Source organism: Microcaecilia unicolor, chromosome 1 (assembly GCF_901765095.1).
Source record: "Microcaecilia unicolor chromosome 1, aMicUni1.1, whole genome shotgun sequence".
Taxonomy (NCBI): Eukaryota; Metazoa; Chordata; class Amphibia; order Gymnophiona; family Siphonopidae; genus Microcaecilia; species Microcaecilia unicolor.
In genome coordinates, this window is record NC_044031.1 from 348,596,762 (window position 1) to 348,611,044 (window position 14,283).

Genomic DNA, 14,283 nt, shown 5'->3' on the forward strand with positions numbered 1-14,283 from the left:
CTGAGTCTGAATCTGGAGGAGCCACCCCAGGGGATGTCCTAGGTCCTGGGAGGTGAAGGTGCACATATTGGCTTAGCAGCTGTACCTGGGCATTCATTTCTTATAGAGTTTATAAAGGTGTGTTATCGCCCCGGCGGATGATTCTTCCGAGCTCATGGCCTTGGCAATCTGTCACGTTAGTGAGGAAAAGTGAGCCCTTGAGCCGCTGCCGAGGAGCGGCAGTGGCAGGAGAATCACCCCAAAGCAAGAGACAAGGCAGATCACAGACAGTCAGATACAACCCGGACTGGAGCAGCTGGACTGGAGCAGCAGCAGAAGCAGAGCAAACAGAAACAGGCAGAGCTGGGCACAGGGAAGGCTTCCAGGAAACCACACAGAGTCTAGGCTGGAGGCACGCAGTAGAATAAACCAGGAAACACGCTGAGTCTTGGGCAGGCAGCAAGCAGTAGAAGTAAACCAGGAAACACACCGAGTCTTGGGCAGGCAGCAAGCAGTAGAAGTAACCAGGAAACACGCCGAGTCTTGGGCAGGCAGCAAGCAGTAGAAGTAAACCAGGAAACACAAGCAGGGCAGGTCCACCACGGAAAAGTGGAGGAGTGGCCTAGTGGTTAGGGTGGTGGACTCTGGTCCTGGGAAACTGAGGAACTGAGTTCGATTCCCACTTCAGGCACAGGCAGCTCCTTGTGACTCTGGGCAAGTCACTTAACCCTCCATTGCCCCAGGTACAAATAAGTACCTGAATACAATATGTAAGTCGCATTGAGCCTGCCACGAGTGGGAACGCGCGGAGTACAAATGTAACAAAAAAAAAAGGAGAACAAAGAACACTGCAACAACTCTCACCAACGAGAAGCTCATCAGATGACCTCTGTTGCCAAGGCAAAGTAGAGAGGTGTGGTAGCCGTGTTAGTCCACTCTTAAAGGTTATAAATAGAAATCAAACAAAATAAAACATGGAAAAGAAAATAAGATGATACCTTTTTTTATTGGACATAACTTAATACATTTCTTGATTAGCTTTTGAAGGTTGCCCTTCTTCGTCAGATCGGAAATAAGCAAATGTGGTAGCAGATAGTACATATAAGAGAAACATCAAAGCATTACTTTAACAGTCTGACAGAGTGGGAGGGTGGGGGTATGCATGGGGACATCAAAGCATTTCATTGATATTCTAACAGGATGGTGTGGGAAGGTGAGAGGAGGGTGATAAACAGAGAAATAAACAGAGAAATACAACTTTATGGTTTATAATGGGCTAGAAAACCCAGATCCTTATTAAGTCCTGTCTGTTGGGTAGAAAGTATCCAGGTAGTTCATAAAGGCAACCGACAAGGGAGCTCACCAGGTAAGGGTGCTGCTAAGTTCCAAAAGTCCCAAGACAATCTGGAAGGCTGGAAGATCCGGACCGGACCAGCATGACTTCTGGAACATGGGAAACAGCAACCAGACAGTCCGTTGCAGCCACCAGGTCTAACCACCAGGTGGCGAAATGACTGAGCGCATGAAACATGGCCACGATCGTCACACCGCCCAAGAGTGCATAATTTGGAAGCTATGATTAATGTTGTTAGTGATTTCTTTTAAATCACGTTTAAACGGGATGTAAATTGTGACATCATCTGCATATATGTATGGATTTAGGCCTTGATTGACTAACGACTTGGCCAACGGTGTCATCATTAGGTTGAAGAGGGTTGGCGAGAGTGGGGACCCTTGGGGAACACCGCACCCGGGTGTCCATGAAGCTGACATACTTGACTTAGATATCACTTGGTAAGTTCTTCTAGTTAGGAAGTCTTTGAACCAGTTTAAAATGTTACCTCCAATTCCGAAGTATTCTAGGATATATAGTAAAATTTTATGACTTACCATGTCAAATGCACTAGACATATCAAATTGCAGGAGGAGTATGTTGTTCCAAGTAGCAATTGCTTGTTTAAATTTGTTTAAGAGAGTAATTAGTACTGTTTCAGTACTGTGATTGGAACGGAATCCTGATTAAGAGTCACGGAGAATGGAAAATTTATTTAAGTAATCAGTTAGTTGTTTTGTAACCATGCCTTCCATTAGTTGGTTACAAGAGGGATTGATGCCACTGGGCGATAGTCAGGTCACTAATATTTTTCTTTGAGTCCTTAGGTATAACATAGTAATATAGTAGATGACGGCAGAAAAAGACCTGCACGGTCCATCCAGTCTGCCCAACAAGATAAACTCACATGTGCCATTTTTTGTGTATACCTTACCTTGATTTGTACCTGTCTTTTTCAGGGCACAGACCGTATAAGTCTGCCCAGCACTATCCCCGCCCCTCAACCACCCGCCCCGCCCCGCCCCGCCCCACCACCACCTCCCAACCACCAGCCCCGCCTCCCACCACCGGCTCTGGCACAGACCGTATAAATCTGCCCAGCACTATCCCCACCTCCCAACCACCAGCCCTGCCTCCCACCACCGGCTAAGCTTCTTGGGATCCCTTCCTTCCGAGCTGGATTCCTTTATGTTTATCCCACACATGTTTGAATTCCGTTACCGTTTTCCTCTCCACCACCTCCCGCGGGAGGGCATTCCAAGCATCCACCACTCTCTCCGTGAAAAAATACTTCCTGACATTTTTCTTGAGTCTGCCCCCCTTCAATCTCATTTCATGTCCTCGTGTCCTCATGGGGGTAAGTAAGATATTTCCTTTATCCATAGGGAAGAATCCATTTTGCAGCATAAAATTTAGATTTATTGTAAGTTCTGATATAAATTGTTGAGGGGCAGTTTTTATAAGGTAATTTGGACATATGTCTAGTTTGCAATGGGATATGGCGAATCTATTAATTGCTCAAAAGATGATATCATCCGAGAGGGTGTCAAAGTTAGTCCAGGTTCAATCAGCTGGATGTTCATCAGGGCGTGGGTCTAGGCAGTTGAGGAATTTGACATAGTTGATGTTGTTGATTGGTAACGTAATTCGTAACTTTACAATTTTCTCTTTGACGTACTTCGCCAGATTATCTGCTGATGGTGCGTCAACACTGTTTGAGGTAACCGGTGTAGCATCTAGTAATTTGTTCACAAGCTGGAAAAGTTTATGTGTATCCTTGTAGTCTGACCCTATTTTGTTCTGTAATATGTTCTTTTGGTTTGTCTAATGGAATATTTGTATTTTCTCTGCTGTTGTTTCCAAGCATTGAATGTTGAGTCATCTTTCTTTTTATTCCATGCTTGTTCTAATCTTCTAACTAGTGTCTTTAATTTTTTTAATTCTTCGTTAAACCAAGGCAATGAGCTCTTCCTTCGTCATGTTCTAGTTTTCAATGGAGCTATGTTATTTAATACATTTTCACATCTGTTGTCCCATTCTAAAAGGAATTGGTATGATTCTGCTTGTGCTGATCATTCATTATTATAAAAATATTGCCAAAATATTAATGGGTCAATTTGGCCTCTCATGGTATAGGTTAGTCGTTTTTGGCTATATTGTATTTCTTTTTTTCGCCATTGGAGGGAGATGTTTAATTTGTAGTGGTCAGACCATGGTGTGGGAGTCCATTTTGTAGTAGTTAGTATAAAATTTGAGTCTGAGGAGAGTCTGTGTGAGATAATGTCTAGAGTGTGTTCTTTCATATGGGTTGGTTGAATATTAGGCGTGATGAGATCCCATAATTGGAAAAAGTCCTTGCATTCACACACATATATTGAGTTAAGGTCTTCAAAGTGAAGATTAATATCCCCAATTATAATCATGTTGGAATAAGAAACACACGCATTTGATATGAAGTCCATGAAGCGTGTTTGACAGTCAAGCCAATTTGCTGGTGGTCTATAAAAGAGAATAGCATTTAGGTGGTCATGCAGATTTATATGGTTAATTCTAACTAAGATGTAACAAAAGAGAGGGAACAAAGTACAAACTAAAGTCCAAACAAAAAAAACAGCACCACGGGCCTTTAAAAATGGAACACAGTTCTTTAATGAATGAGCCTTGACAAAAAGACCCGACACGGGCCGTGTTTCGGTGACTAGCACCTGCGTCAGGGGTCACAGTGATGACGTGGAAAACTTGGGGAATAACTCGAATATATTCCTCTACAATATATTATTCCTTACCCCACGTCTCATGTAGTAAAAGCTACAAAGCACCAAGGCACTTTCACTTTCTGTATCATCCATTTTGATACAGAAAGTGAAAGTGCCTTGGTGCTTTGTAGCTTTTACTACATGAGACGTGGGGTAAGGAATAATATATTGTAGAGGAATATATTCGAGTTATTCCCCAAGTTTTCCACGTCATCACTGTGACCCCTGACGCAGGTGCTAGTCACCGAAACACGGCCCGTGTCGGGTCTTTTTGTCAAGGCTCATTCATTAAAGAACTGTGTTCCATTTTTAAAGGCCCGTGGTGCTGTTTTTTTTTGTTTTGTTTTGTTTTAATTCTAACTAAGGCAATCTCAAGATGGGGAATTATAGATTCTGCAATAGCTGTAACAGTGAAATGGGATCTATAAATTATAGCTATACCTCCTCCTCTTTTTCCATTTCTTGTCCAATGGATAATTTTGTAGCCTGGAGGGCATAAATCTAGGGTAATAGGGTCCTTGAGATCGTGAATCCAGGTTTCAGTAATAAACAGTAGATCTAGATTGTCTGTACTACTACTACTACTATTTAACATTTCTAGAGCGTTACCAGGGTTACGCAGCGCTGTACAAAAAACAAAGAAGGACAGTCCCTGCTCAAAGGAGCTTACAATCTAAAGGACAAGAAGGACAAGGAGTGCAGGCAATCAAAAATTGGAACAGTCTAGATTACCTGGGTAGAGGTACAATGGTTAGGTTCCAAAAGCAACATTGAAGATGTGGGCTTTGAGTAAGGATTTGAAGATGGATAGGGAGGGTGCTTGGCGTATGGGCTCGGGGAGTTTATTCCAGGCATAGGGTGAGGAGAGGCAGAAAGGGCGGAGCCTGGAGTTGGCGGTGGTAGAGAAGGGTACTGAGAGGAGGGATTTGCCCTGTGATTGGAGGTTACGGGTAGGGGCGTAAGGGGAGATGAGGGTAGAGAGGTAGTGAGGGGCTGCAGATTAAGAGCATTTGTAGGTTAGTAGGCGAAGCTTGAATTGTATGCGGTACCTGTCACATCGGTGGCCGTGACCACCCTCAGACTTACCTCATTTCTGGGGGCCAGCAGCTGTGCTGGCTTCTCTCTGTGTTTGTGTTAGTCTTGTCTCTGTCCTGGTTTGCTGGCTGCTTCCAGCATGAACCTGATTGCTTCACTAGACCTCACTTGTGCGGGCTATGCCTCTCTAGGGCGCCAGCATCTAAGATGGCTGCCACCGGCTCTATGCCAGCTTCCAAGATGGCTCCTGCTTGTCTTTCCTGCGGGCTCACTTCCTATGTGTGTCAAGCCTCTCTTTGGGGTCAAGGTACTTCCTGCTTCTGTCCTGCTGCTGATGACCTCATCAGTGAGAGCCTTCATAAGGAAGTGCTGTGCTGGCATTCTGGGCCTTTGCATTGGTGTTGCTCTTAGGCCAGGTCAGGTTAGTAAGTGTCTGCTGCACTACTGCTTAGCCTTTCTCTGGGTTCCAGCCCAGCTTCACTCTGTGTCTGTTGTTTTCCTGTGGGGGGTTCCTCCCTGCCACTGTGTGTCTGTGGACTGCAGGTCCTTCCTGGCTTACCCTATGTTTGGGGTGAAGCCTCTGTTCCGGCTTACCCTGTGTTTGGGGTGAAGCCTCTGTCCGTGTTTACTCTGTCTGTTCTCCTGTCTGCCCAAAGTCCCAAGACCCTTGGCCTGTTATTCCTGGTTTGCTCTCTTTACCCTAGGTCCTGCCTTGCCTAGCCTGTGTGCCTACCCTGCTTGTATATCCTGAGTGTATATCCTGGATCCTGTATCTGTCTAGCTAGTGTGTATTTCCTGGGTGGCTATTCCTGTATCCTGTCTCCACCTAGCTAGAGGGTTTACCCTGTGGGTATTCCCGGATCCCCGTTCTGCCTAGTGTGTATGCTGCCCTAGTCCTTGCTCCTGCAAGGCTTCTGTACGCCTTGTGTTCCTTGGTCTGTCTTCTGGGTCTTGCTAGTGGCTGTGCAGCAGCACACTGTCTGTGTTTAGTTCCCAGTCTGGTCTCCCTCGTGTTTCCTAGACCCAGGGTGGGTCCTCTGGATCTTCAGTTCCTGCCTTATCCTGCAAGTCCTGCACTTCGGAGCTCAACTCCGGAGGAATGGTGGCTAAGTGCAGGTGAAGCTGTTCCTGTTTCGTCTGTTCTAGTTGCCTGCCTTGTACTACTCCAGTCCAGAGTTCCAGTACTGCTCTTCGGTGTATCCAGTTCCGAGGTGGTCTTGCCTGCCACTGCCGCTCCTCGGCAATGGCCCAAGGGCTCACGAATTCCAGTCCTGCCTCGAGGACCTGACAGTACCTGATCGGAAGCCAGTGAAGTGACTTGAGGAGGGGGGTGATATGAGCATATCGGTGTTGGCGGAAGATAAGACACGCAGCCGAGTTCTGAACGGATTGAAGGGAGGATAGATGGTTACGTGGGAGGCCAGTGAGGAGTAGGTTGCAGTAGTCAAGGCGAGAGGTAATGAGAGCATGGATGAGAGTTCGGGTGGTGTGTTCAGAGAGGAAGGGGCGAATTTTGCTGATGTTGTAGAGAAAGAAGCGACAGATCTTGGCTGTCTGCTGGATATGGGCAGAGAAGGAGAGGGAGGAGTCGAAGATGACTCCAAGGTTGCGGGCAGATGAGACGGGGAGGATGAGGGTGCCATCGACTGAGATAGAGAGTGGAGGGAGAGGAGAAGTGGGTTTGGGTGGAATGACAATGAGCTCAGTCTTGGCCATGTTCAGTTTCAGGTGGCGGTTGGACATCCAGGCAGCAATGTCGGATAAGCAGGCCGATACTTTGGCCTGGGTTTCCGTAGTGATGTCTGGTGTGGAGAGATAAAGCTGAGTGTCATCGGCATAAAGATCCAGTCCGTTATGGTTATTGTTTTATTAACTACTGATCTTGCGTTTATGTATCCCAGTTGGATTGATTGGTAGGGGACATTTAGAGTTGGGGATGTATTGATTTTTATTATTTGTCTTTCCTTGAAATCTAGAATTGTTTTGACCTTTCTTTCGTTTATACTGGTTGTGTCCATATATGGTAGATCTTCCTTTTGGTTGATTATTATTCTTTTGATGAGGTGTATTGTTTTTAGGTAGTCTGCATGGTTTTAGTACTGTGGGAATGTTGTTATCTGTAAGAGAGGTGGTTAGAGCGTGATAAATTAGGGATAAAAAGTAAACTGTTAGAAGCAATTTGGAGATATTCATTTTGGCTTTGCCTTTGTACAGTTCAGTATGTTTAGAGGTTATACAATATAATAATAAAATAATAATACAATAGCTGAGAGTAATTATTCATAAGAATGCCTTATAATGCAGCGGAAGTATGTCACTTATAAGAATTATTGTCTACTAGTGCAGTTCTGTAGAATGCAATAGAATGCTATAGTAACTTAAGGGCATTCAGAGTCATTAGATTTTCAAATATGTCTTAAATTTCAGACATGAAGATTCCAAGTGCAGATGTGCAAAGTAATAAAGTAACTGCTATAGTCAACATGCATATTTCAAGTAGTTGATCAAGGCCTATCAACTATATGCTGAAAGTTACAAAACTTCATTTAAACATGTCCTCTGTGTGAGTTTGCATCTATCAGATAACACCAAGTAATTGTGAGATTAAGTAATGATGTCACAGGATATGATAACAGTTAATCTGCTAGCTCGTGAACATATATGGAAGAATAATAAAGGTGTGGTTGTAAAGCCAATTCTGTCTTCAAATTGGTTTGTGGCAAGGATTTAGACACCAGTCTCAGATAACATAAGAAATAGCATTAATAAAATGGCTAAAAGAAGACTTACCAGTAACAAATCGATGGTGCTTCTTATGCCCTCTAATACGTAGACTCCACGCTCAGGATGACTGTCAGAGACTTCTAAGGCACTGGAAATCAACAGCACCAGATCTGTGACCATCTTTCTATCCAGTGTAAACTTTCCAGGCACGCCATTTTCAGTAAGAAGTTTCACCATTTCTCTTACACGAGCTGTGACTAGCATTGTACTGCTCAGCCTCACCTATAACAAAAGAAATAAAATATGTCCTATAAACATTGGTACTACTTAACAAAGCAGCCACTCTTAATCAAAGTACAGTAAAACCTCGGTTTTAGTTGACTTCGGTTATCGTCGTTCTCGGTTTTTGTAATTTTTTTCATCCAAAAATTTGTCTCGGTTTTCATCTATTGCCTCGGATTTCGTCTTCAGCTGGCAGGGTCTGGAAGATGGAGAGGACAGCGCCAGTAGCACAAGTGATGTAACTGCTGCCGCTGCAACTTCAAAATCGGTCCTGATGAACAGGGGGTTACTTTTCCATTCGGCGCTGCTTGGGCGCTATCTACGCCACTAATAGTATAGGAGGTGGGGGGAGCCACCAGCTTTTGTGCGTGCTTTGAGAGGAGAGCTGCTGCTGTCGGACACGCATGCGCCAAAGGACAGAGAAGCCGGCAACACTAGCTGCTTTAGCGCCGCTGCCCACCCATCGAGCTCAGCAAGATGAGCAGGGGGAGATCGCCTCCGCTCGGTAATCGGGAGGGTCAGGGTGTGGACGCTCACCCCTGTCAGCTCCCGGGCCTGTAGACAATGGCGGCCAGGGCCCAGAGCTGGGTGCTCACTGACGGTGATTTTTGAATTGTGCAGCACATCCTGGGAAAGTCTGTTGATTATTGTACTGTACTTTCTTATTGCCTCGGTTTTCGTTGGTTTCGGATTCTGCCGATTGTTTTCGGACGGATTACCGATGAAAACCAAGGTTTTACTGTATTCACTCTTATTCAGAATATCATCCTTACATCCTTCCTATTTCTCTGCAAAGTCCTTAGTCCACAAAATTCAGACGAGTGAAAAATTTCTCAAGACTAAACTTTGCGGGGGGGGGGGGGGGGGGGGGGGGGGGGGGCAGAGCTGAATACCCATTAAGTCAACCTGAATATCTTTCCCACAACTGACAGGTCCTTTTACTAAGCAGCGGTAAAAAGTGACCTGCGGTAGTGTAGGCACATGTATTGGGTGCGTACCGGGCCAGTTTTTACTGTGTCTGCACAAAAGGGCTTTTTTTTAATGGGACGAGAAAAGGCCATGAGGTAAAACTGAAACCGGCGTGGATCCAAAACTGACCTAAGCCCTTAACGCCACCCATTGATCTAGCGGTAAGGGCTCATGCGCTACACATGCACTGACCGGTCAGCGTGCACCAACTGCCGATTACCGCTGGAAATGACGGGCGTGGTAGGAAATAAATAAATAAATTATCCAGGCATTATGGGCGCGTGCTAAATCTAAAATTACCACCAGGGGACATGGTAGCCTGGCAGTAGTCTCATTTAAGCATGCGCTGCACAAGCTTTGCGTCTAACATGTCTTTGTAAAAGGGCCCCTAAGTAAATGTAACTAGTTACAGTACTTAAGTAAAAGTTTTGTTACTTTAACTTGTAAAGAAGTACAGGATAACATTTGTTACTTTCTACCGAAGTAATTTTACCAATTTTTACTCCTTTTACCTAGTTACTTCTGATGCTTGCAATCAGGGCCGGTGCTAGACATGATGCAGCCCAGGGCAGATTGTCCCTCTTTCAATTTTAGGCAGGTTTGGGGTCCCCAGTGACATGGAGGCCCAGGGCAATTGCCCTGTTTGCCCATCCCTAACGCCGGCCCTGCTTGCAATTAAAAGTAAAAAGTGGCAGAGAGACCTAAATGATGATTCCCTCAGTAAACCAAATGAAACAGCAAAACCTGGAACAGGATTTTGCTATTGCAAACCTCGTCACATAAACAGTGGATCATTTCATCTTAAATTTTGGTATTCAGGGAAGACAGTCTATGAGAACAGTAGAGTTGGCTGTGCTTGTTGACATGGTTACTAGTCTCCAGCAAAATAGAACAGTGATGAGTTTAGTCATGTCTCTATCACAACAGACTGCTCGACATCCCATGGAAAATTTTACATTGGGGTGACTGTACCCTGGATTGATAGTCTGCTTGTCTGACCTTAAGACTGAAGAGTTTCCATATGTTTGACACTCTTGTGTCAGTTCTTGAAGATATTCAGAGTTTGCTATCAGACAAAAAACAGTTAGGACAACAGACAATGATTTCAACTTTGTGAAAGCATTCTCTGTTATTGACAATGACAATGATAATGAAGACAAACATAAAGATGTAAGAGATGACTTACCACTACTACTAATGTAGATGATAATGACAACGATGAGGATAAAGCATTCTTTGCTATAAGAAAGTCAAGTGTTTCAGACAGAGATTCCTTTGATCAATACCTGCAGACCCAGTTAAAAGGCATCAGTAATATTGCAGCCTGGCTTAATTTGAAGGAATTTTTTTTTATCACTGTGAGTGCAGTGTTGAACACCTTTTTAGATGTGGTGGATTAATGACTCACCTTTTTAGCTGTGGTGGATTAATGACTCACAAGCACACTCACACGAGTGACAGTCATTTTTAAAATTTAGTTTTACTAAAAGTGAAGTAGATTGAATTGTAGACCAATAAAATTGCAGGGATAAAAATGCATTCACTGTAGTTAGGGTACTTTTACTTTTTACTCAGAAAGTATTATTGACACTAATTAGAATTTACGCAGGTCTTTTTAAACATATTCTGTGAATCTCAAAAGGGGGAGTGAGCATGGGAGGGGCATGGGCAGGTCATGAGCATTCTTAAAAATTGTACACACCGTTATAGAATATGCGTGATCCTCACCTAAGTTACCTAACTTACCCCATTTACTCCGTTTTAGTTGGCGTAAATGGTTGTGCCTAAATTTTAGTCACAGGAACAATTGCTACGCATATTCTATAAACCATGCCTAACTTTCCCCCCTGTTTACTAAGCTGCGTGGCAATACCAATAGAGCCCATTTCCCCCTGTTTACTAAGCCGCACTGGTAGCTGCCATGCATTAGTGCATGGCAGCCACCAGCCTGGCTTAGTAAACAGGGGGGTTAATGTCAGGTTTATAAAACAGAGCTAAGCTCAGGTTTTTTCGGTGACAATTTTTTTGCTCCATATATAGACTTCAAAAACGTTACATCCCACTTCAACCTACCTAACTACTATGTTTCCCCTGATTATTTAACCCATTCACATTCCATGTGCCCACCAACAATGCACAGGAGAGTGTGTGGATCTCTAAGGTGCTGGCTGATTCTCTCTTAAAGAGATCAGTTACAGGGAATGGGAGGGTAGGGGAGGATGGGGGAGGGGACGGGGATGAGAGGGAGCAGAAGAGAGTGGGTTGGGGGCAGGGGGAGGGCAGAGAAAGTTTGTGGGAGATGTGAAGAGACATGGGGAGGGGGGAGGGAGGGGAGGTGTGGGGGGGGGGGGGGGGGGAGAAGGGTGATGCATTGTTGGTGGGCACATGGAATGTGAATGGGTTAAATAATCAGGAGAAACATAGTAGTTATGTAGGTTGAAGTGGGATGTAACGTTTTTGAAGGAAACACATTTAAGGCCAAGGGACACTCACTTGCTGCGTCGTAGGCCTTTTAGGGAGGTAGTGGTACATCAGGGTAAGGGACCAAAATAGATAGGGGGAGTGGCTATTCTGATCAGGCAAACTTGTGGACTTGTGATTAAGGAAGTGTTTCGAGATACTAGTGGATGTTGTGTGGGTCTTAGAGGGCGGATGCAGGGGAAGGAGTTGACATTGATTAACATTTTTGCTCCGAATGTAGGACAGAGGGCATTTTTTCATAAGCTACGTGAAGAAATCTCGGGATTTGTGAAAGGGCAGGTTGTGGTGGGAGGGGATTTTAATATCGCCCCAGATGCAAGATTAGATCATTCGACAGGAGGAGGCCAGCAGAGTGCTCCTGGTAGAAAGGCACTGCATCAATTTTTGAAGTGGTTGGAAGTGGTGGATTGTTGGAGGTTGATGCATGGGGTACAGCGGGATTACACCTTTTACTCACATGCAGCTCAGACGTACTGCCGGAAAAATGGGTTCTGGGTGCATCACAATGGATGGCATATGGTGGGGGCTGCTGAGATAGAGACCATTTGTGTTTCTGATCATGCGTCAATGTGGATTCAATTACTTGGGTTAGGCCAATGCAGGGGACAGGGAGTGTGGAGACTCAATGAATCCTTACTTGGGGATGAAAAAGTGCAGGAGGATATTCAAAGTACTATTCAGGAATTTCGTCGGTTTAATGATAATGGGGAAGTTAAGGATGGGGTGCAATGGGATTCGCTGAAGGTAGTGGTGAGGGGAGTTTTGATTAAGTGGGGGGCACGTAAGAAAAGGGAAAGAGGCCAGCTTTCATTGACCTTACAAAAGAGGTTATTGTATTTAGAGCAGATGCACAAAAGGAACCCTTCAGGCGCAGGTATGGGCAGATCTAAAACAATTGAGAGGGGAATTAGCACAATTACAGATGGCAGAGGTGGATTTTATGCGAACTAAGCTGAAGTAACAATATTTTGAATTTGATAATAAATCCAGTGCAATGTTGGCCCATTATCTGAGGATGTGACAAGGAGTTCCCTTATTCAAAAGCTGAGGGATGAGAGTGGAGGGTGGCACTATACTGACTCTGAGATAGGAAAATGTTTTGTGGAATATTATCAGAAACTTTATAGTGCGTCTGGGGAGCCACAGATGGTAGATATGGTTTGGTTTTTGGATCAGATTCCTTTACCATGTTTGGCTGAACCTGAAAGAGCCCAGCTAGGGGAGCCCATTAGATTAGGGGAGGTTCAAGGAGTGATAAAACGACTCCCTAATGGTATAGGGCCTGGCTTAGATGGATATTCGGCAAGATTTTATAAATGTTTTGTGGGGGAGGTGGGGGACCTGTTAGTGCGAGTGGGGAACAGTGTTTTGGGGGGGGGGGGGGGAGGGTGATGGGTTTCCAGAATCCATGTCTGAGGCTGGGATAACGGTTCTGCCTAAGCCTGGGAAAGAGCTGGTGCCCAGCACTAGTCCCGCCTCCCAACCACCAGCCCCGGCACAGACCGTATAAGTCTGCCCAGCACTAGCCCCGCCTCCCAACCACCAGCTCTGCCACCCATTCTAAGCTAAGCTCCTGAGGATCCCTTCCTTCTGCACAGGATTCCTTTATGTTTATCCCACGCATGTTTGAATTCCGTTACCGTTTTCATCTCCACCACCTCCCGTGGGAGGGCATTCCAAGCATCCACCACCCTCTCCGTGAAAAAGATGATTGTACTCCTTCGGATGGAAAAGATGGACATACGTGGTCAGGGGTTCAGCACTGCGTGCGTCTGGTAGCGCTATACAAATGTTAATAATAATAATAATAATAATCTCTCGTCAGTAAGAGGGGAGGAGCTGAAGTGTTGTTGGAGCCCATTTTGGAATTCCCTGACTCCGGCGGCCAGAAGCCACTTACTGAACATTTAGATATGGATGTTATAGGATGTTAAGCATGGACTTAAAAAACAGACAGTAATGGGGGAAAGGGGGGGAAGGGAAAAGGGGGGAGAGGAAAAGGGGATGGGGTAGAAGGAATGTTAAAGTTTGAAATGTGAGGATGGAAATAGTTTTCGTATAACTTGTTAGGTATCTGTTCATATCCATTGTCCTCAATAAAAATGATTTAAACATAATGCTGTTGTATCGCTCCATAGTGCGACCGCACCTCGAGTATTGTGTTCAATTTTGGTCGCCGCATCTCAAAAAAGATATAAAGGAATTAGAGAAGGTGCAGAGAAGGGTGTCGAAAATGATAAAGGGAATGGAACGACTTCCCTATGAGGAAAGGCTGAGAAGGTTAGGGCTCTTCAGCTTGGAGAAAAGGCGGCTGAGGGGTGATAAGATAGAAGTCTACAAGATAATGAGCAGATTAGAGCGGACAGATGTGAAGCGTTTGTTTACACTTTCAAACAACAACAAAACCAGGGGACACAAGATGAAGCTAGAATATGGTAGATTTAAAACAAATAGGAGAAAGTTTTTCTTTACTCAGCGTGTAGTTAGACTCTGGAACTCGGAGAATGTAGTGACAGCAGCTGGCCTTACGGAATTTAAAGGAGGTTTGTACAGATTCCTGAGTGAAAAGTCCATTGAACATTATTAATTTTGTTTTTTGTTTTTTTTTTGGGGGGGGGGGGGGGGGGGGGGGGGTTTGCCGGGATCTTGAAGCCTGGATTGGCCGCTGTCAGAGACAGGATGCTGGGCTTGATGGACCCTTGGTCTTTTCCCAGTATGGCGGTT

At 44.9% G+C, this 14,283-nt stretch overlaps 1 protein-coding gene across 1 annotated transcript in view; it reads right to left on the reverse strand.

The window, feature by feature from the left end:
• Positions 1-14,283, reverse strand: part of LOC115474075 (polycystic kidney disease protein 1-like 1) — an 889,490-nt gene that overhangs the window by 860,221 nt on the left and 14,986 nt on the right. Inside the window, exon 3 of the mRNA XM_030209391.1 lies at positions 7,894-8,109. Within this exon, the coding sequence (XP_030065251.1) occupies positions 7,894-8,109 (216 nt within the window). The remainder of the gene's footprint in view (positions 1-7,893; positions 8,110-14,283) is intronic.